This window comes from Ceratotherium simum, chromosome 13 (genome assembly GCF_057802395.1).
Source record: "Ceratotherium simum simum isolate JZ-2026a chromosome 13, ASM5780239v1, whole genome shotgun sequence".
NCBI lineage: Eukaryota > Metazoa > Chordata > Mammalia > Perissodactyla > Rhinocerotidae > Ceratotherium > Ceratotherium simum.
Genome location: NC_141912.1, coordinates 27,688,126 through 27,713,727, shown reverse-complemented (window position 1 = coordinate 27,713,727; position 25,602 = coordinate 27,688,126). Strand labels below are relative to the sequence as shown.

The 25,602-nt window shown below is 43.0% G+C and overlaps 1 protein-coding gene across 2 annotated transcripts; it reads right to left on the bottom strand.

Moving 5' to 3' along the window:
• Nucleotides 1-738: 738 nt before the first annotated feature.
• On the bottom strand, nucleotides 739-25,602 carry PGBD1 (piggyBac transposable element derived 1). Of its 2 annotated transcripts, XM_014796313.2 has the most exons (7): nucleotides 25,250-25,601; nucleotides 22,928-23,404; nucleotides 21,551-21,707; nucleotides 18,748-18,836; nucleotides 17,081-17,210; nucleotides 16,358-16,454; nucleotides 739-12,293 (listed from the first exon to the last, which is right to left on the bottom strand). In XM_014796313.2, the coding sequence occupies exons 2-7, from the start codon at nucleotides 23,321-23,323 to the stop codon at nucleotides 10,736-10,738; spliced, it is 2,427 nt and encodes an 808-aa protein (XP_014651799.2). In that variant the 5' UTR covers nucleotides 23,324-23,404; nucleotides 25,250-25,601; the 3' UTR covers nucleotides 739-10,735. The 2 variants fall into 2 exon arrangements, with proteins under 2 accessions (XP_014651799.2, XP_087294271.1); XM_087438145.1 differs by lacking the exon at nucleotides 22,928-23,404 and having other exon boundaries at nucleotides 25,250-25,602.

Sequence of the window (25,602 nt, the reverse complement as noted above, 5' to 3'; positions counted from 1 at the left end):
TTTTCCCATCTTCAGGTGGGAAGCTCTTAGAGTTAGCTCCTGTGTCCTTCTGACATGAGACCTTCATAGTCAAGAGCTTCCTTGCTTTACGGTGTGACAAGATGTTTCAGGCTCATGTCATATATTTCCTGTGTCAGACCTGGATTCAGCCACATCTCCAAGCAGCCTTGATTTCTTCTAGGGGAAGTGCAATTTCAAGACCACAAATTGGGTGCTAGGGGAGGCTTATTTCTCAGCTGGTCATTGTTTCTAAGCCTTTTCAGTAGAAAGACCTAGGTTGTATATATATATTGATACTTCCAATTCAAATTCAGAACTGTAGGGTACAGTCATGTGTCGCTTAATGACAGGGATACATGCTGAGAAATGTGTTGTTAGCTGATTTCGTCATTGTGCGGACATCACAGACTGTACGTACGTAAACCTAGATGATATAACCTAATGCACACCTAGGCTCTATGGTACTAATCTTATGAGACCACCATTGTATATGCTATCTGTCACTGACTGAAACATTGTTATGCTGTGCATGACTGTATTTACTTCCCTCTTACTCTTGTTCTCCTCTTGTATTAGTTATTGCTGTGTAACAAATTACCTCAAAACTTAGTTTGAAACAACACACATTACCTCATAACTTAGTTTGAAACAACATACATTACCTCATAGTTTCCATGTGTCGGGAATCCAGGTATGGATCAGCTGAGTCTTCTGCTTCGGAGTCTCTCAAGACTGACATTGAGGGTATTATGCAAAGTGAAATAAGTCAGAGAGAGAAGGTCAAATACTATATGATTTCCTTCATTAAGCAGTAAATAATAACAACAATAAACAAACACGTAGAGACAGAGATTGGATTGGTGGTTACCAGAGGGGAAGGGGAGAGGGAGGAGGGCAAAAGGGATAATTTGGCACATGTGTGTGGTGATGTGTTGTAATTAGTATTTGGGTGGTGAACATGATGTAATCTATGCAGAAATAGAAGTATAATGATGTACACCTGAAATTTATACAATGTTATAAACCAATGTTACTGCAATAAACAAAAAATTAAAAAAAAAAAAAGACTGAAATCAAGGTCAGGGCTGGTGTCTCATCTGAAGGCTTGACTAGGGAAGGCTCTGCTTCCAAGTTCACATGGTTGTTGACAGAGTTTAGTTCCTTGAGGGTTCTTGGATTGAGTGCCTCAATTATTTGCTGGCTGTTAGCAAGAGGGCACCCTCAGTTCCTTGTCATGTAGGCCTTGTGAACATGACAGCTTGCTTCATCAAACTCCCCTAGGGAGAACATCTGCTAGCAAGCAGAAGTCATAATTTTTTGTAACCTATTCACAGAAGTGACATTTCCTCAACATTGCCATGTTCTATTGGTTAGAAGCAAGTTATTTAAAGAGAGGGGATTATATACAGCCTTGAATACTGGGAAGTGGGATCATTGGAGGACATCTTAGAGGCTGCCTACCATACTTTTCTCCTGTGTCAAGAATCCCAGTTCTCAAGGACAGTGGGGATGATAGAATTAAAATATCACATCATATGTGCATTGAAAATTTTAATACTATAGTGCCTCAAAATTGGCTGTGCCAATTTACATTCCCATATCCCATATCCTTGCCAATATTTATGTTATCAACTTCCAAATAGTTGCCAATCTGTTACGTATGTAATGGTATCTTGGTTTTATTTTTAATCTCTGAATACTAATGAAATCATGTATCTTTTCATATGTTTATTGGCCATTTGCTTTTCCTCCTTTGTGAATTCCTTATTCATATCCTTTGTCCAGTTTTCCTTTGGGCTTTTTAACTTTTCCTTATTGGTGGGTAGAAATTCTTTATATTCTGGATATTAATCCCTTCTCATATGTGTGTGTGTGCACATATGTATTTTTATACATACACAACTAGGACTACTTCTGAAGATAAGATGCTGAATGGGAGCCTTCCTGAATCCCAGACTCCAGGCAGAGTGAACCTGCTACTAAATTATTGAAGCTCAGACCAGCTGGAGAACCAAGAGAAGTCTCAGTTGTGGCCATGCCAGTTCTCTCTGGAACAGAAAAGGGCTACACAAGTCAAGGTGGGAAAAACAGCTTCACTTGGAATCACGAATTCAGCCTTCCAGGAAAGAGTCCTTCACACCAGGAAATCTGCAGACAGCACTTCAGGCACTTCTGCTACCAGGATTCCCTACCAGGATTCCCTTGGCCTGAGTGACTCTGAGCCATCTCTGGAAAATCCGCCATTGGAGGCTGCAGCCAGAGTACCACAATAAGGAGCAGATCCTGGAGCACTTCCTGACCGTCGTGCCCGAGGAGCTCCAGGCCTCGGTGAGAGAACATCACCCAGACAGTGGAGAGGAGGCTGTGACCTTTGGGGAGAGTAGAAGAGAAAGACTGCTGGATCAAGAGCAGGTGGGCAGGTGGAAGGCTGGGAGGTAGAAAGCCAGAACGAAGGGCAGTAACAGGTTGGTGGTGGGTGGGGGAGCGCTTCTGAGAAACTCTACCTCCACTGGGCTCAGCTGAAGTAATCAATCATTTTTTGGAGTTTTCTTTTCAACTTTCTAATATCACCCCTGCAGCCCTTGAATGTTCGAGTAAAACACTGATTCCTTCTTCCCAGCCCTGTGTCTCACAAGTCTCTTCTCAAAGGATTTAACCCCAATTCCCATAATAATTTCTAAAGAAACCCTCTGATTCAGATTCCAGCCCATCCCCATAAAAGGGACATAATTTTGAAGGAGGAATCACCCCTGAGAGCATTGTGGGCATCCTCAGTCATCCAGCTGCAGCCCATAAAGACCTAGGTCAAATGTGAACCTCAAAACCATGTGCCATTCCAAAGACGTGAGGAACAGAATTTCTTCCGAGACACAGGATAGAAAGCACTGCCAACTAGAGACATATAGGGGATCCTTGGGCCCATTTTTATTAATTTCCCCTTTCATCAAAACCCTGCCTTATCTATCTTCTCACACCACTTCATGACTACAAAATATTTATTAGTTGAAGAAATGAATGAAGATATGTGGGCAGAACTAATATCTACCCATTCCTTCAGGAGACAAAGAATTTATTCTTGTGTTTGGCCGCTTCTTCTCTTTTCTCGTGTTTTCATCGTTAGGAGTCACTTTTCAGAGTTTTGCCCTATCATTTGAGTGGCCTGTGTTTAGTTTAACCATTACAGACTGGAGAGAATTGACTATAGCCTTCATCATGAAAGAGTGTGGATGTGACCTTTTTAGAATGGCTGCACAGTAGCTTAAGGACATCCTTGCATCAGGATGTAAATGTGTATATGTCATTACATAGCTACTGCGCACAATTCTAAACACAACATAGGGCCATACTAAGAACACTGTGTACTTCTCAGCAAGGGTCTCCCAGGTTAAGTGTGGCTTTTCTTGTCTTAGGCTTACTCTCTCTGTCTGCACTATAGGCACCTCCTTAAAGGGAAGGAGCAAGATATGGAATACAAGCACTAAAGAAAAAAACATTAAAGGACTCTTCCTGGTGGCTGTTTCTTCCCATGCACTGGAGATGAGAGAATAATCAGGGCCTACTCTGTTTGAAGAATCTCCTTTGCTAATTACAGCTTCCCCTCTCACATCTGCCTAATTTTGTTACTGACTCAGGAGACCTCTAGGGAGCCATGTTGGTATTCATATGTTTTCAAGAGAAGAAAGTGGAATATTTAGGAAGACCTCTGGTGAGCACACCACATCTAGATTTTGGACAACTTTGGCAACATCCCTTAGGGATTCTAGGTGATTGGGGAAACCACAGCTATAGCAGCTTCTGGGAGCTCAGATCATCAGAAGGCCAACTCCACAAGGTGACCAATCCAGCTTGGAACCCTGACCTCTCACAGCACCCTAGCCTTGAAACCTACATCTTCATCACTGTGTAACACAGCACCTGGGCTCTATTGTACCTCTTCACCTTGCCTGCTCCTGCTCTCTGAATTTTCTTTTCTGATCTTTTCCCTGATCTACCTCTGCTTTATATGTCCACACCTTACATCTCCCAGTCCTCTGGCTCTAGAAGAAAAACATGAGCTGCCTAATATCTCACCCCTAGCCCTTGTGCCTGGTCGACAAATCCCAGATCTCTTCTGCATATTCTTACCACTTAGCAAACTTGTTTTAGTTCCACACTTGCTGATCTGCACGTTAAAGCCCAAATTATCATAAATGCCTCCATTCTACATGGCTTTCCCTTGACTCCGTTCCTTTACCTCAAGTGAGATTATTATACATCATTTTACTTTCCTTTCAACCAACTAGCTCCCTTCCCTGATTCTTGGGGCTTCCTTAAGGTCAGAATGCAGAGAAAAAGAATCATCTGCAAACCATATCCATATTTTTTAATTCCTTTTTGTCCCCACCATAGACTAAACATTTATTTGCTTGAGGCAATTTGTGACTTTCTGGTTTCAGTTCAGTGACTATTTTCCTGGCATCTGTGATAAAGGGAATTATTTAATGTGTCTCATTTAAGCATGGATATCCAGATAACAATTAGCAGTCAACAAGACAATTGTGAATGATTCCTAAATTTAAAAATTTAGATTTTATACATACATGTCAGAGTTTAGGGATCAAAAAGTCAATTTTCTTTGTTAACTCCACAGCCTTAAACAAAGCCTGAAAGTAAAGTGTTAAAAAACAAAATTCAACTGAGTAAATTTGAAGATCTAATTGGTTTTATTAAACAATTCGTGAATCTGGCAGCGTCTCATCTCGCAACTAGAGGGGTGCTCCAAGGGGTTGTACAAAATGTAAGGTTTTTTATGGGAAGGAGGGTGGGGCAAGAAAGTTATTTGCAAAAGAAAAGAAAGGATTATTTCAGGCCACGACATCTCTTTAGGGGGAAGGGAACAGGAGTCTTCATCATGCAGATTACCTCTTCTTTCTTTGGGGGATGGATTACCTCTTTGGTGTTGGCCAGAAAATTCCAGACTGGTCAATTAAGATTACAGTTCTAGGAAAGGTTGAAACTACTATTGGGTTAGATATTAATTCTAGGTTTGGTATCATGGGCTTTAGCACAAGAGATGCCATTTGGGGCCTGTGCTTTTCTCTTTAACAAAGGGGTTCTGTCAGGATCCGGAGTGGCTCCCCATGATTCAGTGTTTGGCTTCAGCAGAATATTTTCTGTCCTCTTTTATCACAAGCTCCCTACTGCCTGCTTCTAGTTCACACTTCTAGTCATTAGACTAGAAGAACACAAGCATGTGTATACTGGGTCACACCCATGGTCCTTCCAGGCTGATGCTTTATCTTAGACAAAAGAATTAAAGTTCTTGTCCTCTTTCTCACTCTCAAAAATGTCTACAATTCCCTTAGTAACTCCATACAGCTTGCTCATGAGTCAAGTTATTAAATCCCTTTACAACTGACTGAGTTTGTAGGACTACCAGCGGCTGTGTAGTCTATCCTCTGTGCCCCCTCTTCACCTCCTTGGCTGCTTTGGTCAAGCTGCTCTGGATGTCCTCCAGTTCATCTGATTAACTTGCCCCATTCTTTACTTCCTTGCAGTCTTCCTTCATCACGCCATCCCATGTCTCTAACAGGCTCATCATCTCCTCCTTCAGCCTTTTTTACTTGCCACAACTACTGGTTGCTACTGCTTGGCACCTCTCCTGACACGTCAGACTATTGGTCGCACCCCTGTTCACAGCCTAGGTTTTACCCTACAGCATTCTCCTTTCCGCTCTTTAAAAATGCCAAATTCTGTTCAGTAAGTCACTTTCCCTTGGCTACCAAGTCCCAAGGCCATGGCGATATCCTCTTGTTATCTTCATGATGGTTGATCTCTAGCCCTTCTATAGGTGTGTCCTTCCTGTTTGAACAATTAGCAAATCTAATGTGCCAGGACCCAGTCTCCTGTCAGTGGCATATGGTAGTGATACTTTGTAGGCATTTACCCGTGCTCAAGCATACTACACTTTTATTTTACTTGATTCATTCTGTCTTCCCTAGGATGGGGAAGGACTGACAAATTTCTTTTGCATTTCAGGTAAAGAATCCAAGACTGGTGGGCCGGCTGGCGGCGCAGCGGTTAAGTGCGTGCTCGGCTTCCGCGGCCTGGGGTTCTCAGGTTCGTATCCCAGACAGTCACCGATGCACTGCTCATCAAGCCATGCTGTGGCAGTGTCTCATATAAAGTAGAGGAAGATGGGCACGGATGTTAGCCCAGGGCTAGTCTTCCTCACCAAAAAAAAAAAAAAAAGAATCCAAGACTGGAAACACGGAGACTAAATGCAAGCGAGAGAAGTTGGCCTTAGAGCAGGAAACACTTGAAGTGAAACCTAAAACAATTCTATGCAGACCTCGAATAAAAGTTTCTGAGAGCCCCAAATGCTACAGAAGCAGTGAATGTAGCTTAGCAAAGGAGTGGAGCAAACCCACGTGGGAAAAAGGTTCACGTGTGGTGAGTGTTAGAAGGGCTTTATCCAGGTCTAGGCCTCCCAACTCACCCCAGAATCCACCCTGGGGAAAAGCCATATGCGTGTGCTGACGGGACGAAGGCACCGCGGCAGCGGTTGGACCTGACCGAGCACCATGAAGCTTCGCGCAGCCAGGGGCAGGCGCACGGACGGGCGGCCATACGCATGCGCTGCTCTGCTGCAGCCTCCACGCCGCAGTGGACCAGGCAACCGCCTTCTTCCTCAGGGCTGACCACGTGCTCTACCAGTGTGTCAGCGCCGGGAGCAGATCATATGCGTGTGAAGGCTGCGCTAGCCCGTCATCAGGAGCTCTGACCTCGTCCAGCACTGGCGGGTCCACACCCGCAAGAGGCCTTATAAGTGTAGCAAACCTTCCACCAGCGCTCCGCCCACAACCAGAGGGTCCACATGGGCGAGAGGCCCTATCAGTGGGAGGAGTGGGGCAACACCTTGGATCAGAGCTCAACATTTCTTGAGCATAAGAAAACCCATCAAAAAAAGAAAAGAAAAAAAAAGCCAAAAAAAAAAAAATACTAATTGGTGGTGTAATGGAAAGTCTTTGGGCAGAGCCTGAATAAGTTTGTTTGAATCAATGAAAGAAGAAATGAAGAGCTTAATTCTTACACCAGGAGTGCATCTACTACATTGAAAACCGATTGTGTCTTTGGTCAGAACCCATATTTTACGGCTAACGGCAAATTTTGAGAGGCTGTGTGTAAGACAGGAGCTGAGTATCACAGAATAAATAAAACAGACCTTGACCCTGCATCGACACTGACAGGCGCCCTGCCTTGGAAGACAAATTCCAATTATATACAAGCATAGCCATAGAATTAGTGGACCTGAACACTTTGGTAAATGTATCCTGGAGAGAAACTTTTATCAGACAGTTGGATTTGGCACTTCCTTCCTTCTGAAAACATTAGAAACTCCACATGAGCAAGGAGTTCCGTATCCGTTTGGGATTTGTCCTGAATGGCAAAGGAGCAAAACCACAGTGAAGAAAGAACATTACAGTATAAAATGAGGGAAGGATGCAGTCTGAGCTTGGGTTTTAGAGTATCTAGGCACAACGGCACACCAGACTGATGTTAACTTTCTATCCAGTTATTGATAGAGAGTCTCTAATTAGATCCCTCAACGTGGGGAATGCAGGAAGGCTTGGTCAGAATCATTTTTGTCCTGCCTTGAAAAATCTATGGTGATTCAGTTGAACAGTTTCATGGAGCCAGTCAGATTAGTAAAGGGTGCCTGGGCCTCTTCTAATGCATAAATTTACCAATGAAGTTGTAAAGTCACCACTTGTCTTCATCTCTCACCCCAAATTATTCTGTCTTTTTTTCCCATTGAGGTTACTATCATACTCCACCGTTCTAAAGTGCACTTTAAAGATAAGACAATTTTTTTGGATCGCTAATTTTTCCCATCAAGTCTCAATGTATTCTCAATATCCTGAATGGTACAGAAAATAGATTAATTTCAAGTCCTCTTTTGGTTACAAAAGAGATTCTTCAGAAGCTTACTGTTTAGTAAAGGATGTGACCTGAACACAAATAACTACCACGTAAGGCAGCAGTATTGGAGAAGCACCATAGAAGTGGTGTGGACAGAAGTACCATAGGTGTTCAGTACAATGGTGGGGCAGAGTGGAGAAAAACATCATTCTCTTGCTATAGATCTGCAGGAAATTTTGGAATGCTTTCCTAAACTACAGCCCTTCACAATTACAAAGATGTTGACCTCTCTTGCAATGTGACTTTTTGGGGATTTGTATAGAGAAGTACAAACAGAATAAAAACTAGAAAAAACCATAAAACAAATGAGTACTCAGTATTAGCCTCATGGGCTGTACTACTTACTAGCTATGTGAATTTGGAAATGCTACTTAATCTTTATGCCTGTTTCCTCATCTATAGAATGGGAATATGAATAATGTAATATTTGTAAAACTCTTAGAACAGTGTCTTATAAGTGCTATAAAAATTTTCATTAAGTGTGTGTGTGTGTGTGTGTGTGTGTGTAAGAGAGAGAGAGAGAGAGAGAGAGAGACAGGGAGAAATAGGAGTCCAAAACTTATGCTCCTGTATCCAACTTCATCTCCTAGCCTAGGAGGAGGAGACCAGATATGAATCGATGATATATCACTTAGAATTGGGTTCAGTTGGGAGTAACAAAGGCTTAATCCCTCCCTCTCCCTCAGAAGCAATGACTTAAGATAGAAGTTTATTGTCCTCATGTGTAAATTTTGGAGGTAGGCAATTTCCAGGGCTCTATTCCACAAAGTCTTCAGGGAACCAGGTTCCTTCTAGCTCATTTCTCCAACACTTCCTGAGCAGTTACTGGTTGTATAGACTGGGCCAGTTCTGCTCTAGTCTTAGGGAGTCACTCACCCTTTCCCTTGGGCTCACTGTTTCTTATTTCTTAACTGTGCCGTGGTGTGGTACTGATGGCTATGGTGAGAGTGTGGGCCAGGCTAAGAAAGCTGATCTGCCCAAGGTCACATACTTGGAATTCAGAGACTTTCTGGTGCCAAAACCCACATAAGTCCACTATTTATGATGCTTCATAACATACTGTCTCTACCTTCTACATAGCTGATGCTGATTTGCTCTTTAGGACTCTCACGGTGGATGTGATTTGGAGAAGGGCTTGCGGGGCTGAGGGGAGGCTGTGATGGGCAACCAGGCACCATCACAGAACTGTGATTTAAATGATAGTAATAGCAAAGGAGTGGTGAGACACAAAGAGATTCAAGAGAGATTAGAGGTGGGTGGTAGAAGGATGGAATCACAGACGACATCCGTGGTACCTGGGTGAGTGAGTACTAATGTCATATACTTAATTATGGAACCCTAGAGAAGAGAAGAGCAGACTTAGAAGGGGGCAGATATTAAGGGCAGCCTTTGATAAATGCCAAGATGGGATGGCTAAAGGGCTCTAAAAATCAGGATAAAAATGAAAATGAAATAAGAGGTTATTCTGTAAATATTTCTTGCCCACATTAGCAATTACTATCTGTACCACTCACTTAAATCTTTAATCAAAACCTGCATTCTATTAATACTCTTGTAGGTAGATATTTATAGATACCAGACACTCCAGCACTTGAAAGCAGAAACCAACTCCCCTTAGTGATGTATTTCACAAGGAATATCAGATCAATTCAAAGTAGCAGTGAACATATTTTCTTTGAGCATCTGATTGTAGAGTAAGTGAATCTGTGACTCTGTTACGCATGGCTTACACCTCTACCTTAGCATGCACATAATAGACACTCCTGTTCAAAGAATTCAAGCCTGACCACTTGCCTTGCAACCAGGATGTGAAAGGAAGGCAAGGAGTTGTGGCTGTGACCCACAAAAATGAGATCAGGTCTGTCTTCTCTTAACCGTCTAGACTAATTCACCAGTACTAGACTTCATCACTAAGCAGTCACGGTTCACATCATTCACTTCTTTCAAGGATTTTTCCTTGGGTTATCTATCCTGATGACTTTAATCCTGGACTCACTCATTTATCTCGTTAGTTGATTTCAACATGGGCTTTATATCAACTTAACTCTACTGCTGTCCTTTCCTTTCTTCTCATGGTGATGCTATTGTTACTCTGATTTGTTCATATTTCCTCAGTTTTCTTTACTCTTCTGGCTTCTGCTGCTGACTTTCACGGTCACAGTAGGATACACCTTTCACTTCAATTTTCAGAGGCACTGCTTCACCTCTGGCTTTTCCTTTGCAGTACTCTCCTCTTCCAACCACCCCGCCTGGCTCTCCTCACCTACACACAATCTGATCCAGTTTTACACCAACACTGGGGTCTTCAGCCTCTTATCCCCTACGTTATGTTTAGATCATCCTTACCTCACAGGCTCTGTCTCAGTTTTCAACTATGGATTCAGCGCCATTCTATGGTTACTATGACATTGCCTGCATTTTTAAAATGGCATTCTCCAGAGAAAATTACCAAAAAAAACCAGGCAGGATTTCATCCTTTAAATGCACAAGATAATCAATTCAACAAATAAATGATTTCCCACATGTCTAACACCAAAATTAGACATAGAAAAAAATTCCACTGGAGTTCAACATTTTTACAGATAATTTTTAACATTCCTTGTCATAATAGTCTTTGAAACTCTATATAAATGTCTGATTTTTAAAATATTAGTTACTTAAGTACTTAATTTCATTCCGTACATCAGGTTTGCTTTGGGAGAGCACAAACTGAAGCGTAGTGGTGATTTTTCTGTGTCTTGTTAATGTCTGCATTGTGTCCATTTTATCTGCCTTAATCTGACAGATTAGCATTGTGTTCCAAGTAGAAATGTGCAACATATCTCCAAAAATCCAAGAGGTCTAGAGAGGCACCTGGGTTACAGGCTCTGTGTAGCTGCCATGCATTGTTCATGGCTACATCAATCATGTAGCTCACCAAAATTGAGTACCATTTCTTGCTTCTTATTCTCACCCTATATTTGGAAATGATTTGATCCATTTTAGCTACACCTTCCCTGCATTCATCATACAATTTCACTATGGCTGGTTGACTTATCTGAGGGATCTCCTTGTCATCCGCAATACAACTTATCTCATTGACTGGCTCTATGCCAACAGCACTGGAGCACAGACTGATAATGCCATTACCATGCCAACGACACAAAATTATCTCATCATTTTCTTCCACTTGGAAATCAAAATACCCCTTCTTCATTTTTTTCATATGTTCCACATTCATAAGGGGACATTTTTCAGTCCTATTCTCACGAATTGTTCCTGTTGCCCGCACTCCTTTCTTCTTCAAGGCTGACACCAATTTGATGCTTGTAAAGAAGCTATCAAAACACAGGTGATAGGGGTATTGACCTCTCTCTAAAAGAACATCAGCAAAATTCATCACTAGATTTCCACCTAAACCAAGATCAAGATCCCTATCTGCCATCACAGTTGATTCTTCTTGATAGGGCTCAAACCAAACCAGATAACCCTGTGTGGTTGTACCACACCAAATTTTATAGCCAATTCTAATAGGTTTCCCATTCAGGAATTGGTCACTATCAAAGCATTCACACATTGTCTTATCAAAACAATAGTATTCTTCTAGGGGAGCATACAGGAGGAAATTTTTATTCATTTGCTTTATGAGAGGCCTCAATTTTGTAAATTTGTCTTTTTGATCTAGGTGGCTATTATCTGCAAAATGCAAGTGTGAGAAAATCAATTCAAATCTGTCCCTTCTAATTGCATCTCTAACCAGGTTCTGATCGGCATCAGAGATTTCCCAATACATTCCCCTTCTGGGACGCTTCACAAATCCACTCAAAAGCAGGACACCAAACACACACCTCATTTCTGGAACTGTGACTTCCAAGTTGACATTTTTCTGAGAAGCATAATTATTGGTTTCATTGACAATCAAGTTGAATGTTTCATCATCAAAAAATAATTCAAAGAGCTCTACTGGGTTCAACTTTTCACTCTTGAGATTCAAAAGTCCAGAATCCAGTGCTGACCAGCTTGGAAAGTTGGGTTTAATGTCTCTTTTGGTCCAATTCTTCTCTGGGACACTTGACACCTTTAGCTTTTTTGGAACAGGCTGGGTCTCAGGCTCGTTATCTTCTTCCACATCTGAGTCACCAGAAAATGCAAGGCCTTGGAGCAGTTCACTCACTCGAGCTTTGTCTTTTTTTCTCCCTTTTCGGGTAATGTCTCCTGCAGCATATGCCAAGGATGAGATGTGCATCCGGGCCCACAAGTCGCCCGGGTGACGGTCCTTCAGAGTGTTCAAATGTGCAACTGTCCTTTCAGTAGGGGCGGGAGTACTACCAGGGACCCAGGATATGCAATCTCTGGGAAAGGAAAAAAAACATATGCTATAAAAATCCTCAGTCTTATTCGCTACATGAAAAATCCACTGATGCCTAAGGATTCTTTTGTGGGGATTACTTACTTTGCACTCCTCATGTTTCCTTGAGGAGGACTTTGTCCAGACCTAACATTTCTGGCCCCTCCCCACCTTTGACTCACTCCTCATGACTTAACTAATTCATCTGGGAGAAGGAACTGGGTTGTCCTCTTTAGGAGCAAGTGGCAGGCATTCCACGCTCCTTTTTGCCCCAGGTTGTATGGAGCAGGCCCATGCAGTGGCAGGTCTGCTACACTCCTCCTCTGCCACCATGCGCCCATTCAGCTCTGCCTCTGAGCTGCTTTACCAGTGTAGCTTCTGTCAATAACAAAGCTGAGGTTTCCAGAACCATCTGTCTTACTCCTGTGTGTCTTTCAATTGGTTCTGAACTTGGACAAGGAAGGGGGTTATTATTTACTGGGCCCCCCTCACCTCTCACAGAATTTCTGAACACAAAAGGATTTAGCATCTTCTAGTTCTACATTCTTCTGGTGCACACACTGCTCTGGGGGGAAACAAAAGGGAAACTCAAACTTACTGCCCTTGAACTGATTTTTATGGAAGCTAAAGTTACTAAAATGAAAAGTATTATTTTATGCAAACTTCTTTTTTAATTCGAGAAATTTGCATTTCATTTACTAATGTCCTATTGGTAAACAGTCTAGTTTTAGAAGACGTAAGGGGGAAAAAAGCAGTGAAGAGTATCTTTTAATATAATTTACACTACATATATTTATTTATTTATTTACTTAAAGGATTTATCAATCTGGGTGTCCTCATTGTCCACGTGTAGGACCCATTCAACACATCCCTCTTAGAGTCCCCTGACACCCTCAACTTCAGGGACCCTCCTTGAATCCCATCATTCCACTGACTCTTTCCACTGCTGAAATCTAAACTCCAAGAGCTCACTCTCTATCCTCAATTTCTTTTCACTCCAGACTCCTCACACCTTTGTCTCATGATCCCTGTTCTTCCATCTCAGACTCCTCCATTCCCTCCTGCTTCCCCCTCCCTTCCTCTTCAGTCTAGACTCCATGATCCATCACCTTAGCTCCTCTCTTGCCAGGACAGTCAACCACCCTGCCCCAGTGTCCTTCTGTAGCATTGGACCAGCAAAACTTCCGCACTGGATCAACCCTTGTTGGTCTTCTCTGTTCCTCACTCAGGGGTGAGCAGTGCCAGAGAAACCACACAACTAGGTAGACTGACACTGCTAAAAATGATGGGCTCCAAATTCAGCTAGTTACTCAATACTGCCCAGAATCCTTCTCATTTCCTCTTGTCCCTTTCTTCCCAGTTCCCTATAGCAGATATTTCAAATCTTCATCACTCTTTTCAAATCTTCTGCCAGATTCTTGGGATCTCCAAACATGACCTCTTTTTCTACTCCAAAGAGGACCCAGAATTTTTCAAGCAAAAACTTGCTCTTTGAAACAGTCTCCTTCCACGGCTCCTGTGACTCCTCTCTCTAGTTCTTCTTCAGGCTTCTCTAGGTATTTGCATATTCTATTTCTCTGCCTCTCTCCTTTCCACATCCTCTTTATCTAGCAAATTCCTGCTTAGTTATCAAGTCTTGTTTCAGATGTCACCTCTTCTGGGACACCTTCTCTAATACTCCAAATCTCAGTTGGGTAACTCTCCCGCATGCTCTATCACAGCTACAGGGCCCTTTATCACATTGTATGGTAGTTCTGGGTTTCCCCATCTGCTGTACTCACGTGATTTAGTGAGGGTAGAGTCTCTGTATTATATATAACTCTGAATAGGAGTGATAAAATGCTTGCTGAATGAGTGGAAGAAAGGAAGAATAATATGAAATGAAATGAAAGTTGGAAACTTCTATAGGTGTCCCTGGAAAACAATGTCTTTTCAACACAACTATCTCTTGGCCTCTCCTCTCTTATCAGACCATCACTTGATTCCCCAAACCCAATTCTTGATCCATACCTCTGTCTAGTCCTTCTTGGCCTGTGACATCCTGAGAAAGTTTCAAATCCCTACTAATCTGCTCCAGGATGGTGGCAGACTGTTACTTTCCTGCCAACATCCCTTGCCCTCTTCCTCTTAACTAGCAGAAACCCAATTCTATTTGGGGCAGTGATATGTCCAGGTCCAGGCCATGAACTGCTCTAAGCCAGTGATGATAAGCCTAACCCCTTTTTCAGATACTCAATTCTGTAGCCTCTCTTGTAGCCAAAGACAGTCATGTGACTCAGTTTCAGCCAGTAAGAAATAAGGGGAAGACTGTTGGGGCTTCGAGGAAGGAGTTTGCTTTCTTGATAAGAGGGACAGTAAGGGTAGGGGTGTCCTTCTACCTCCTTTCTGCTTCAAACAGACACAGTACTTGGAGCTCCAGGGGCCATCTTGTGGTCCTGCACACTAAGGATGGTGGAACAACAAGAGACTCAGAGCTTGGATCCTCAAATATGAAAACCGAATAATGCCAAATGTTGAAGGGGATGTAGAGATAAATGAACCCTCAACTACTGATCTGTGAGTGTACATGGTGCATTCTTTCTAGAAGTCAATTTAGCAGTACTGAATTAAATTTAGTAAAAACACATCCTAGGGCTCAGTAGTTCTGTTCCTAGGTATTTATCCCAAAGAAATTCTCACAGGAAGCATGTTTGAGGACGTTCACTGTCGCACTGTTCATACTAGCGGGGAGTTGGAGGCCATCTGGGGGACCATCTCTGGGGAAGCTGATAGGCAAACCATGATGGATGTGCACCACAGGGGACTACGCAGCAGGGATAAGTAAAGGAATCAGTGTATACACAGAAATACAGACAGGTCTTAAAACATTATGCTAAGTGATAAAACAAGAAACAGAACAATATTTATTCATAATGCTATTTAAATAATTTAAAACACATGCACATAAAACTAAAGTGCATATTTTACAGGAACACATATTAAGAATGGATACACATTAAGCCCAATATGGAGAGAGAAGGAAATGGGAGTAATGGGAAGAAGAGGTAAGGAAGAATGTGTGACTGTGAGTGTGTACGTCTTGTGGGTGGGTGTGTGTGTATGGCTGGGCGGAGGAATAAAGGCACCGTGAGTCACGGTTTCAGTTACCTGATGCTAAACGTACCTGACAGACACAATGGCAGATTGCTCTTCTCCAGCTATAACTCCGAGCTAAGTCACAGAACGTTATTTCTCTTCCTTTAGTGAGCCTGGCTCAGACCTCACGAGCTTTATGAAAAATTTCACTTCTCTTTTGAAGCTTCAAGACATTTCTATTTTAACTGAGATTTAGCTCCCTGTTTCCCTAAGGTGAATAAATGTTGATAACGAGAATCCCTGCCCCGTGCCCTGTTCTTTAGCCTAATCATCCCACGCTGTTCCCTCTCCTTCTTTCCTCAACTCTCTCAGGAGTTCATGGCCTCATCAGAAGCCAACCCTTTGCTGGTGATCTGGTTCCTCCTCTTCTGCTTTACAAGTATCTATGCTACATGTTCATTCATTCCCACAACCAATCTGCTACCATCTGTAATTTCTCCTTCTTTATCAGCTTCTTTCCTTTTGATTCTTGTTCAGGACTCTCTTTATGGAGATTAAAAATACCCTACTTGTGCTCCCTAAGCCCTCTTCCAGGTCTGACATTTCTTTCTTACCCATCATGGCAGCCTCACCTGCAGCCTTCACCCTCTCGTCCAAATTCTCTGCTTTCTCTATGTTCTTCTGCCTTTTCTGGCTTCTCTATCCATAGCTCCACAAAGACATAAGGGAGCCCGGGGAAGAGTGATCAAGCAGGGTAGACTGAGTCAGAATAGGATTCTTGGAGGTGTGCACCAAGTGAAGGTTTTGTATAATGATTGTATATTGACAGGTCACCTTCTTGGCATGGGGCCTCCGATGACCACAGAATTGAGAGTGGCAGTCTTCCTGTATTATTCCAGGGAAGCAGGCTTTTGACAACTGCTCTCTCTGGTTCCATTCCAATTTCTTCTTACATCTGCAGGATTTGTTCCACTTAGGACCATGGACACTCACCTGTTGGGTATCTCTGAGGCCTCAGCATCTTGTTCTATTTCTTCAGAAGTTTCCTGCTTTGCATTGAACAACCCATCTTTAGTTACAACTTCTTCAGCTGAAATAATACAATAATTGCCTGAATTTAGAAAACACCATCTTCAGGGTAGGAAATAGGATGTTTTAAATTAAAACGAACAAAAATATCAGCAGGCATCCCAGGAGTGTAGTCTCAGCAATCACACAAAATGTGGCACAGTATGCAAAGATAATAAGAAAGGTCAATCAGCTGGGAAAGGGTCTAACAGGGCAAAAGATATTTAAAGACAATTACACATGGACAGTAGTGTTCTCACAGAGTGGAAAGAACTTCCTCTGAGGTAAAGACGAAGGGATCATGCAGAAGAGTTTAAGAGGCTTCCAGGTATGAAGGGATGTCTGAAAATGACAAACTGTATGGGACCCTTGCTAGGGAAGAAAAAGAGGAGCAGAGGAGGAGTTGTTGAGGGAATCAGGGAACATGGAGGGATTATCAGAGACGATAACAACAATCAGTAAGGAGAGTGATTAGCACCAGAAGAAGATAATGTGACTGGGAGAGATGCAAAATGATAGCAGCTGAGGAAGTGTGGAGGCAGAGGCCAGAAGAAGGGGAAGGGAGGGTGAGGGTCTGTAGGAAATGTCAGGGTTAACGACAGGAAAAGGTGAGCATAGACAGGGCACCAGCCAGAGGCCTGTCCTTACTCATCAGACTGAGGTTTGTAACCTTCTCCTGAGCTGAGTTCCCAGAGAGGTTCCTCCAAGCCAGACTCAGATGTGGCCACTCCTCTGGGACAAGGATCTGGGCTTCTTCTTCCTCAGTCTTCACTGATGTCTAAAAAGGCAAAAAATGGCCTCTTAGTCTTCTCTGTGGTAAGGATAAGGGGCCCAGTTGTGAAGGGTATTGAATACCACACTGTAGACCATCAGTACCAATCCCTCAGTGGGGCCATGCTCTCTCTGAAGGTCTAGGGGAGGATCATCCTTGCCTCGTCCTAGTTCCTGGTGGTTGTCAGCAATCCTTAGCGTTCCTTGGCTTGTAGATGCATCACTCCAACCTCTGCCTCTGTGGTCACATGACATTCTCCTTGTGTGTCTCTCTGTCTTCACATGGCCTTCTTATAAGGACACCAACCACTGGAATTTAGGGCCCACCCTAATCCAGTATGACCTCATTCTAACTTGATTATACCTACAGAAAGTCTATTTCCAAATCAGATCACATTCATAGGTACCTGGGGTTAGGACTTCAACATATCGTTGTGGGGGACACAATTCAACTCACAACGTCATCTTACCCCTACTTCAATTAAGGTCATTTCCCTCTTTCTCTGTCTGGTCTTTTATTATTTAACTCAACACTAGTTTTCATTCTACTGTCCACTCACACCTCTGCTCTGTCATTTTCCTAGATTTTTGATCATCTTATTCTTCCATAATTCAAACTTATTGATTATACATCAGTGCAAACATTTAAATTACTTTGTTATTTCTTCTGGTGCAATCATGTCCAAACATTTGCATTTTGAAATATGTACTTTTAAAATAACTTACTTTTTCTTTGTGTTTCTCCATTATATTACATTATAGACAATTACACTGATTAAAAAAATATGTATGTATAGGTCAGTAAGTTTTATTTCCTATATATTTCTTTTCAGGAAGGTAAAGATTTGTTATGCACAGGAAGCTCCGGGTATGACAGGACTGAGAACCAATTAGAAGCCACAGAAAAGGACTAGGAGAGGAGGGGACTCCATGAAAACTCTGTCTTGAGAAAACTGATTTAGCAGCAGAAGACTTAAATGGGAGACTTGATTTTTTTAAAACTAAATGACTAAGAAAACAATTGAACCACTGAGAGAATAAGCAAAAAAACAAGAGTCCATTTTGTGAAGATGTGAAGATGCAGATACACAGAATTTCCATTATCATCACCAAATGTTAACTGGATATGTGCAAAACACTGAGAATATAAAAGAGTGTGAGAGAGAGTTCTGGTTCTTGGGCTCGGGAGAGAAACCAGAGACCCCCCCCCCCCGAAGATTAAACATCAGTCACTAAGCATCAAATGAGTGGAGGTGCTTTCTGGAAACAAGGGCTTAACTCCGCCCCTCAGTCCCACATCTCAAGATGTGGATATGCCTCCTAACACAGTACTGAAGGAGGCAATAGCGTGTGATCAACACGAGCTCCTTGCATGAGCCATACATGGTCTGTGATACTCTGTGACATGGTGAAGGCAGAGAGACTGTGCCACCCGAAAGGCTCCCACAGGTGAGGAGTGTGAACCAAAGAAGGGCAGGGAATAGGTGGCCAGGAAGAAGGAGGGCTGCTACTGAAGCTCCCATAAGCCTGGGCAGCCTGCTCACCTGGGACCTGGTTGGGTAAATCTCAGCTATGGCTGCCTTGCCTCTGGGATTTTCTTCCTGGAGCGGGGCTGGTCCCTGGGGAGCAGGCCCTGTGGAGGGAGGAGACCAGAGTCCTGAGTGAAACATGACAGACTGCAGGAGTGCCCTTTGTGGGGACGCAGCCCCCAAACCTTCTTATGCTTGTTAAACATCCAAGAACTAAGTCTAAGATACAGCATCACACCTGTTTTCATTCTGTCAGGAATTCTACAATTCTAAAACTTAGGGTCTCCCACCCACAAAACTGAGTGGTGTGTATGAACTCACGAGGTGCTCTACAGTGACGTACTTTCACATGCACAAAGAAAAATTAAAATCATAGATGAAAATAAAGAGAAGGAAGGAACAAGCTGGTAATAAAGGAAAGATTAAGTGGAGAACACAGAGATGAAAGAAAAGAGGTGGAGAATAGAGAGACAAGGCAAAGGGGAAACAGAAGAGCAGAAAAGATGATGAAAGAGAAGAAGTAAAATATAAAAAAAGTAGAAAGAGTTGATAATGGGGGAGGCTTTGCATGTGTGGGAACGGGGGGTATATGGGAAATCTGTGTACCTTCCTTTCAATTTTGCTGTGAACTTAAAACTGCTCTAAAAAAATAAAGTCATACATACATACATAAATAGATGTTAGCCATGAGCTAGAAGAACTTTTGAGAATCTGCCACGTTGGAAGTGGCTGATCTCAAAGGAACCAACAATAACTGACACAGTGATGATGACTGCACAGTGCTGGGCACTGCACTGTGACTTAAAAAGATTATTTCCAATCCTCACAATAACCCTGAGTCCAAATTATCATCTCCATTTATCCTAGGCAGATTCAGAGAGATCAGAGGTAAATGCAAAGCATGAAGAAGTCAAACAAATATTTGTTGACTGACTAATTGAATGCCCTATTAAATAACTTGCTCCAGGTCACACCATGGGCAGGTGGCAGAGCTGGGATTCAAACCTCTAGAAGTCTTTCCTCTTTGCTATAACTTTTCTTTCTGGACTCTTTTCCTCCTGTCTTGAGGAGCTTGGGGAGGTAATGCTTCTCTCAGTTGTTACAGGATGCCAGGAACAGGGGGATGATGTGTGCTTCAAAGTGGCTTCCAGGCCCCTAGTTCACACTACCTGTAGGCCATCATGCTCCCTGGTTTTCACCATGAAGGACAATCCTGAGATCTGGGCTGCTGTAGTGACCACACCACAAAGGCAGGTATATTCCCACAGGCTCAGCTCTGGCCTGTTTAGTTTAGAAAGTGAAGAATTCCAGTTCCAGCAGAAGCTGAGAGCTGAGGCCCAAGCCTACTGGCCTCCAGCAAAGCATTGGCATGCTCTTGAGATACACAGAATGAAGACAGGGGTCACACCATCCAGATGCCAAAATATCATACCACAAAGTGAAACACTCGTGCCACCATCTTTTCCTCCTGAAATTGCTCTAATGCCTAAGCATCTAATATTCAAGACATAAAAAACAGCATTCCTTGGATAATGGAAGGAGCAATTTCACAAACCACTTTGAGCTCAGAGGAGGCACCAGGAATACTACAAAACGAGAGCTAGGACTCACATGTCTGATGAGACTCTGCGGTCAGACATGTTTCATTTGTTAATTTCTGTATTTAAGGTTCACACCTGAATACTGACTATAAGGAGAAGAGATGTGTCTTCAGAAACTCTCAGAGGAGCCAGAGTTCCCTCTTTCAATTGTTTGACCATAGGTTGGGGATTGGGAGAAAGGAAGGCGAGACTTTCTGGAAGAAATAGGTCTGAAATATGTGAATATGAGGAGAGAGTTGCCAGACGATGAGGCCACAGATGGAGCTAACAGGCAGAGAACATGACTTGAGCAGGGAAAGAATTAAAGGTCAGAAAGCAGTCGTATGAGACACCTGAAGGAATGAGAAGACTCAATAGGCAAAACAATCATCAGCATCAAATATTAACCGAGTATCAACTGTATGCACAACAGGGTACGTAGTGCAAAGGAGAGAGGTACAAGTTAGGGGTTTTGTTCTCAGTGGGTTTACAGATTGGGGAAACAGAAGGCAGATATAAACTGGATTTGGATTACAGTTCCAGCTATGTAGCCTTGGGCCTGTCACAGTTTTGCTAAGCCTCCAATTCCTTATCTGTACAATGGGGAGAACACAGTCCACTTGACAGGTTAATGAAGATTAAATGAGATAATGAACACAAAAGCCCTCTATAAACTGCAAGACCCTACATAAGGTACTATTATTGTTTTTCAAAATAGCCAACAATAAAAGGAGAACAAAATTACTGAATGAAGAGCACATGTGATAATTCTAACCCAAAATATAACATAGAACACAGCACCACTTTTCTTTGCTCCACACACAATGGTTCCCTGTAGAATCTTTTTTTTTTTTTTTTTTTGCTGTTGTTTTATATGTAGAGGGAGCAAAGCTTGCTATAAAGATAGCTTTGCCCCAGATTCACTCTTACTCCCTTACCTCCCCACAATGCATATATGCCAAACCCAAAGGCTTAATAAGCACGGTGTAAAACAGGTCTGCCTAACTGTAATAGTAAGGTTTTTCCTAACTATTAATTCAGGGTGTTGATCAAAAAGATCTTAGAATTCTAACATTTTACAATTTCAAAGGTTTTAAAAAGCTTGCTTAAGTACAGGGTTAGACAAAAACAAAAACAAAACTTGAGGATACAGATAAACAAGCTTTTACTAAGAAAACCATGCACCTGTCAGTGGCCTGCTCCCAGCGTGCTCACTGAACCCCTCCTCTGGTACTCACCACTCACTTCTCTGGGGTTCTCTTGGGGGAACTCTGGAGGTTCACACTTCAGGGTGGTTACCCCAGGCAGGAACTGGAGGCTCTGACACTCCAAAGAGGCTCCTTGATATTCTGTCACCAGTAGGCGCATGTCCTGTCCCTGAGTGTAGACAGAGGCCTGAGGACAAAAGATTCACCTTGAAAAGGCATCCTGGTGGGAACTGGACCGAACAGCAGTTAGGGACATCCTCAAGGGAACACGGGATAAGCCCCATTCAACCCTTTAAAGAAGCAATGGGTAAGACAGAATAGCAAGACAGAGACATTCATTCATTTGGCAAATATGGACTACGTGCCTCCTGAGAGCCAGGCTCTGTTCTACATGCTGGGAATACAGTGGCAAACAAGAGAGACAAGACAGGCAAAGAAGCTCTGCCCAGAAAACAAAACAAAACCCAGATGGATGCTGAAGCTAGTGGGTGGAAATTTACTGAGAAATAGGATATGTACATTGTCTCAAAATGTCTCCCACAGATTACTTATTAGTTACAAAGGAGAAAATGGTAATTTTCTAGTGGCGAAATCTGACAGATACCACCTTAACTTCATCAGTAACGGGACAACCCAGGGCCATGTGCCTCCTGATATAGTGTACTGAAGAGAACACAACATCACATCTGTGGTATTTTAGCCAAAATGCACAACCTAAATCTTATCATGAGAAAATATAAGACAAACCCAAATTGAGGGGCATTCTATGTAACAACTGGCCTGTACTCTTCAAAAATATCAATGTCACGACAGACAAAGAAAGACTGAGCAACTGTTCCACATTCAAGGAGCCTAAGAAACACAGCAACTAAATGCAACATGTGATGTTGGATTGGATCATGAATTGGGGGAAAATTGCCATAAAGAACACTATTGGGGTAATATGGCAAAATTTGAACAAGGATTACTTTTTGGATGATAGTATCATAACAATTTTAATTTCCCCAAACTTGATAACTGTATTCTGGTTACACAAAGGAATGTCCTTGTTCTTCAGAAATACACACAGAAGTGTTTAGAAGTAAAGGAGCATGATATCTGCACTAATCCCCAAACAGTTCAAGAAAAAAAAGGTGTGTGTGTGTATGTGTGTGTGTGCATGTGCATATATGTATGCACACACAGAAAGAGAGAAAGAGACGGGGAGTGCTCACTCACACAAGAGTGGGGCACATCATGAAACAAATGTTAACAATTGGTGAATCTGGGTAAAGAGTATACAGGAGTTCTCTGTGCTATTCTCCCAATACTTCTGTAAATTATAAATCATTTCAAAATAAAAAGTTAAAAATTAACAGACAAATGTTCCCCATTTCTTCTCCCACACCACACACATTCTCTTCCCACCTGCTGTCCTGTGTCTCTTGTGTCTGTCTCTAGATTCTCCAGCGCTATCACCACCTCCTCTCCACTCTCCAGAGGATATGCCTGCACACAGGCCTGGAGCTCCCCGGGCAGGATGTTCAGGAATTGCTCCAGCACCAGCACCTCCAGAATCTGCTCCTTGGTGTGTGTCTCTGGTCTGAGCCACTGATGGCAGAGTCCCCGAAGTTGGGCCAGAGCCTCCCGGGGCCCGGCTACCTCCTGGTAGCAGAACTGCCGGAAGCGCAGGCGACAAAGCTCCCGAATGTGGGAGCTGCTCTCCTGTGACCTGCTCATCTGCTCCCATGTGGGATCTTCCTCCTTCATTCTCACAAAGCTGTCTCCATTTTCAGGAGTGGGGCCTGACAAAGCTTCATCCATGTTGAGCTTAAAGGCTAGGAAAAGGTTCACTTAGCCGGAGTCTATGCTTCAGAAATACTTTTCCAAATGTACATCTGAGACCTAAAAATTGATCAGTAACTTGAAAATTACAAGAACTTCAAACTCTAAGTAACATACTTATATTTTTGTCCCATCTGTAAGTCATGCTCAAAAACTGAGACTGCTTGCCTATATTATTAGTGAAATTAATCAGAAGTATAATGAACACTTGAACCTAAGGAGGTTGAGCCCAGAAGTAAGAGATGTAAGGTATGGGATATGAGGAAAGAAGGGTTAACAATAAGAGTGCTTGAGCAGCTTACACTTTAGCTGGAGAGAAGAGATAATTTTACCCATGGATGAGCCAGATGGCTGCCTTCATGGACAGATCAATATACTGTCAAAGGTCATCTATCTCTGTGTATTTCTTATGGAATATTCTACCTTAAATGTAGGTGAGGTAGACTGTTTCCAAAGTCTCCCATCCCCTAAAACCTTTTGTGATGAGATTTTGTCACTCTTCTCATCAAGAGGTGGAGTCTATTTTTCCCTCCCTTGAATCTGTGCTGGCCTATGACCTGCTCTGACCAATAGAATATGGCAGAAATGACACTGTAAGAGGAAGTGCTCTTGTACCTCTTGGCACACTGCCATGAGACTGCCATGCTGTGAGGAAGCCCAAGCTAGCCATGCAGAGAAGTCATGTGGATGAGAACCAGGGTACCCCAGCTAAAGCCCCACTGGGCCTAGTCTACAGCTGATTCAACAGCTGAATGAAGCCTCATAGGTAACTCTAGCACTGCCCAGTCAACCCACAGAATCATGAGAAATAACAAGCTGAGGTTGTTTTAAGCCACTATATTTGGGGTTTTATTTTTTTATGTAACAATAGATAACTGAAACAGTAAACATACTCTAAGTTCTTTTCCCTCTCTCTCCTCACTTTCTCCTTTTGTGATCTCATCAATCGTAATTTCAATATACCTCTATTCCAAGCACACTCAAATTTCTGTCTGGCTCCAACTTGCTTTTCACATTCCAGACTCACGTCTTGAAATGCCAGCAGGATGCCTCCAGCTTCGGGCCTCTCCTGCACCATAATTTCAACACATCCCAAACTGAATTCAGAGGCCCCTCAAAGCTGCACTCTCTCTGGATTGTTCATTTCCATTGGCATCACCACCATCTTCCATACATTCAGGCTGAAAACCAGCCCCTACACATAATCACTCTGAGCCTAGTCAATTCTTCCTCCAAAATGCGTGTTGCAGCCATTCCTTCCTTTTTATTCCCTTATTACCATTTACATTCACTATTACAATAATTTTCTCTATGGTATTCCTGCCCCACCACACGCTCTATCATCATTGGATTGATATTTCCTAAAGCACAATTCGGACCATATTCAACACCCCATCCCTCTCCAAAAGCGGGTTTCAATTGCTTCTCACTGAACTAAATTCAAACTCCCCAGGATCTGATCCTTACTGAGTTTTACTGGTTTGTTTGTCACTCAATAACATTTATTGAGCACGTCATTACTTGCCAGGCATAACACTAACCCAGGAATAAAAGACACAGTTCCTACCTCCAAGAAAGCCATAGTTGTGCCAAATGCTTCATGTCACCGCCATATCAACTACTCAAATTTTTTCCACCCACCTTGTACTTTACGGCCAGGATCGCCCTCGTAACAGGGTAAATTCCCAAACCCAAACCTAATGTATAGACAGAGAAAACTCTTCTGTCCTCTAAGCCAGTCAGGTGGAGGTGGGGCGTTCCCATGGAAAAGTGAGCTCACACCTGCCTCATCCACCGCCCTCCCTCTCCGTCTCTATCACAGACCACACCCCCAGTCACCACCGCCGCCCCTGCTCCTTGAGGACAGGAGTTTATTTGCATAACCTCAGGGAGCCCGGCACGTACCTGGTAGTCAACAGATACTGGTGGACTTCTGGATGAATGCACGTAGATGTACATGAGATGCCGGTAGCCAAGACGCTCTGGCGAGCCCAGAACGTACCTTACTGAGAATGCACCGCGCACCTAGCGCCTGGCATACAGTGGGCACTCAATAAGTGCGTGTCTAATTGCTGGGTAATGGACCAGAAGTTCAAGGAACGTGTACAACAAAGACGTGGCCGACCTCGTGAAAGGCTCCCACGGGAGCGCGGGGGCCCTGGTCTCCACAGTCGGGAGGAGCCCGCCCCCGGCCTCCGCAGAGCCCGGGCCGCAGCCCCTCGCGGGGCGGGCGGGTCTCGCCCTGCTCCCCGCAGCCG

Coding starts and splice junctions, on each gene's coding strand:
- PGBD1 (XM_014796313.2), bottom strand. CDS start 23,323: ATGGATGAAGCTTTGTCAGGCCCCACTCCTGAAAATGGAGACAGCTTT. Junction 21,708..22,927: donor CAAGAGACACAGGACAGCAG/GTGGGAAGAGAA, acceptor TTTTGTCCTCAG/GCCTCTGTCTACACTCAGGG. Junction 16,455..17,080: donor TACAAACCTCAGTCTGATGA/GTAAGGACAGGC, acceptor GTATTATTTCAG/CTGAAGAAGTTGTAACTAAA.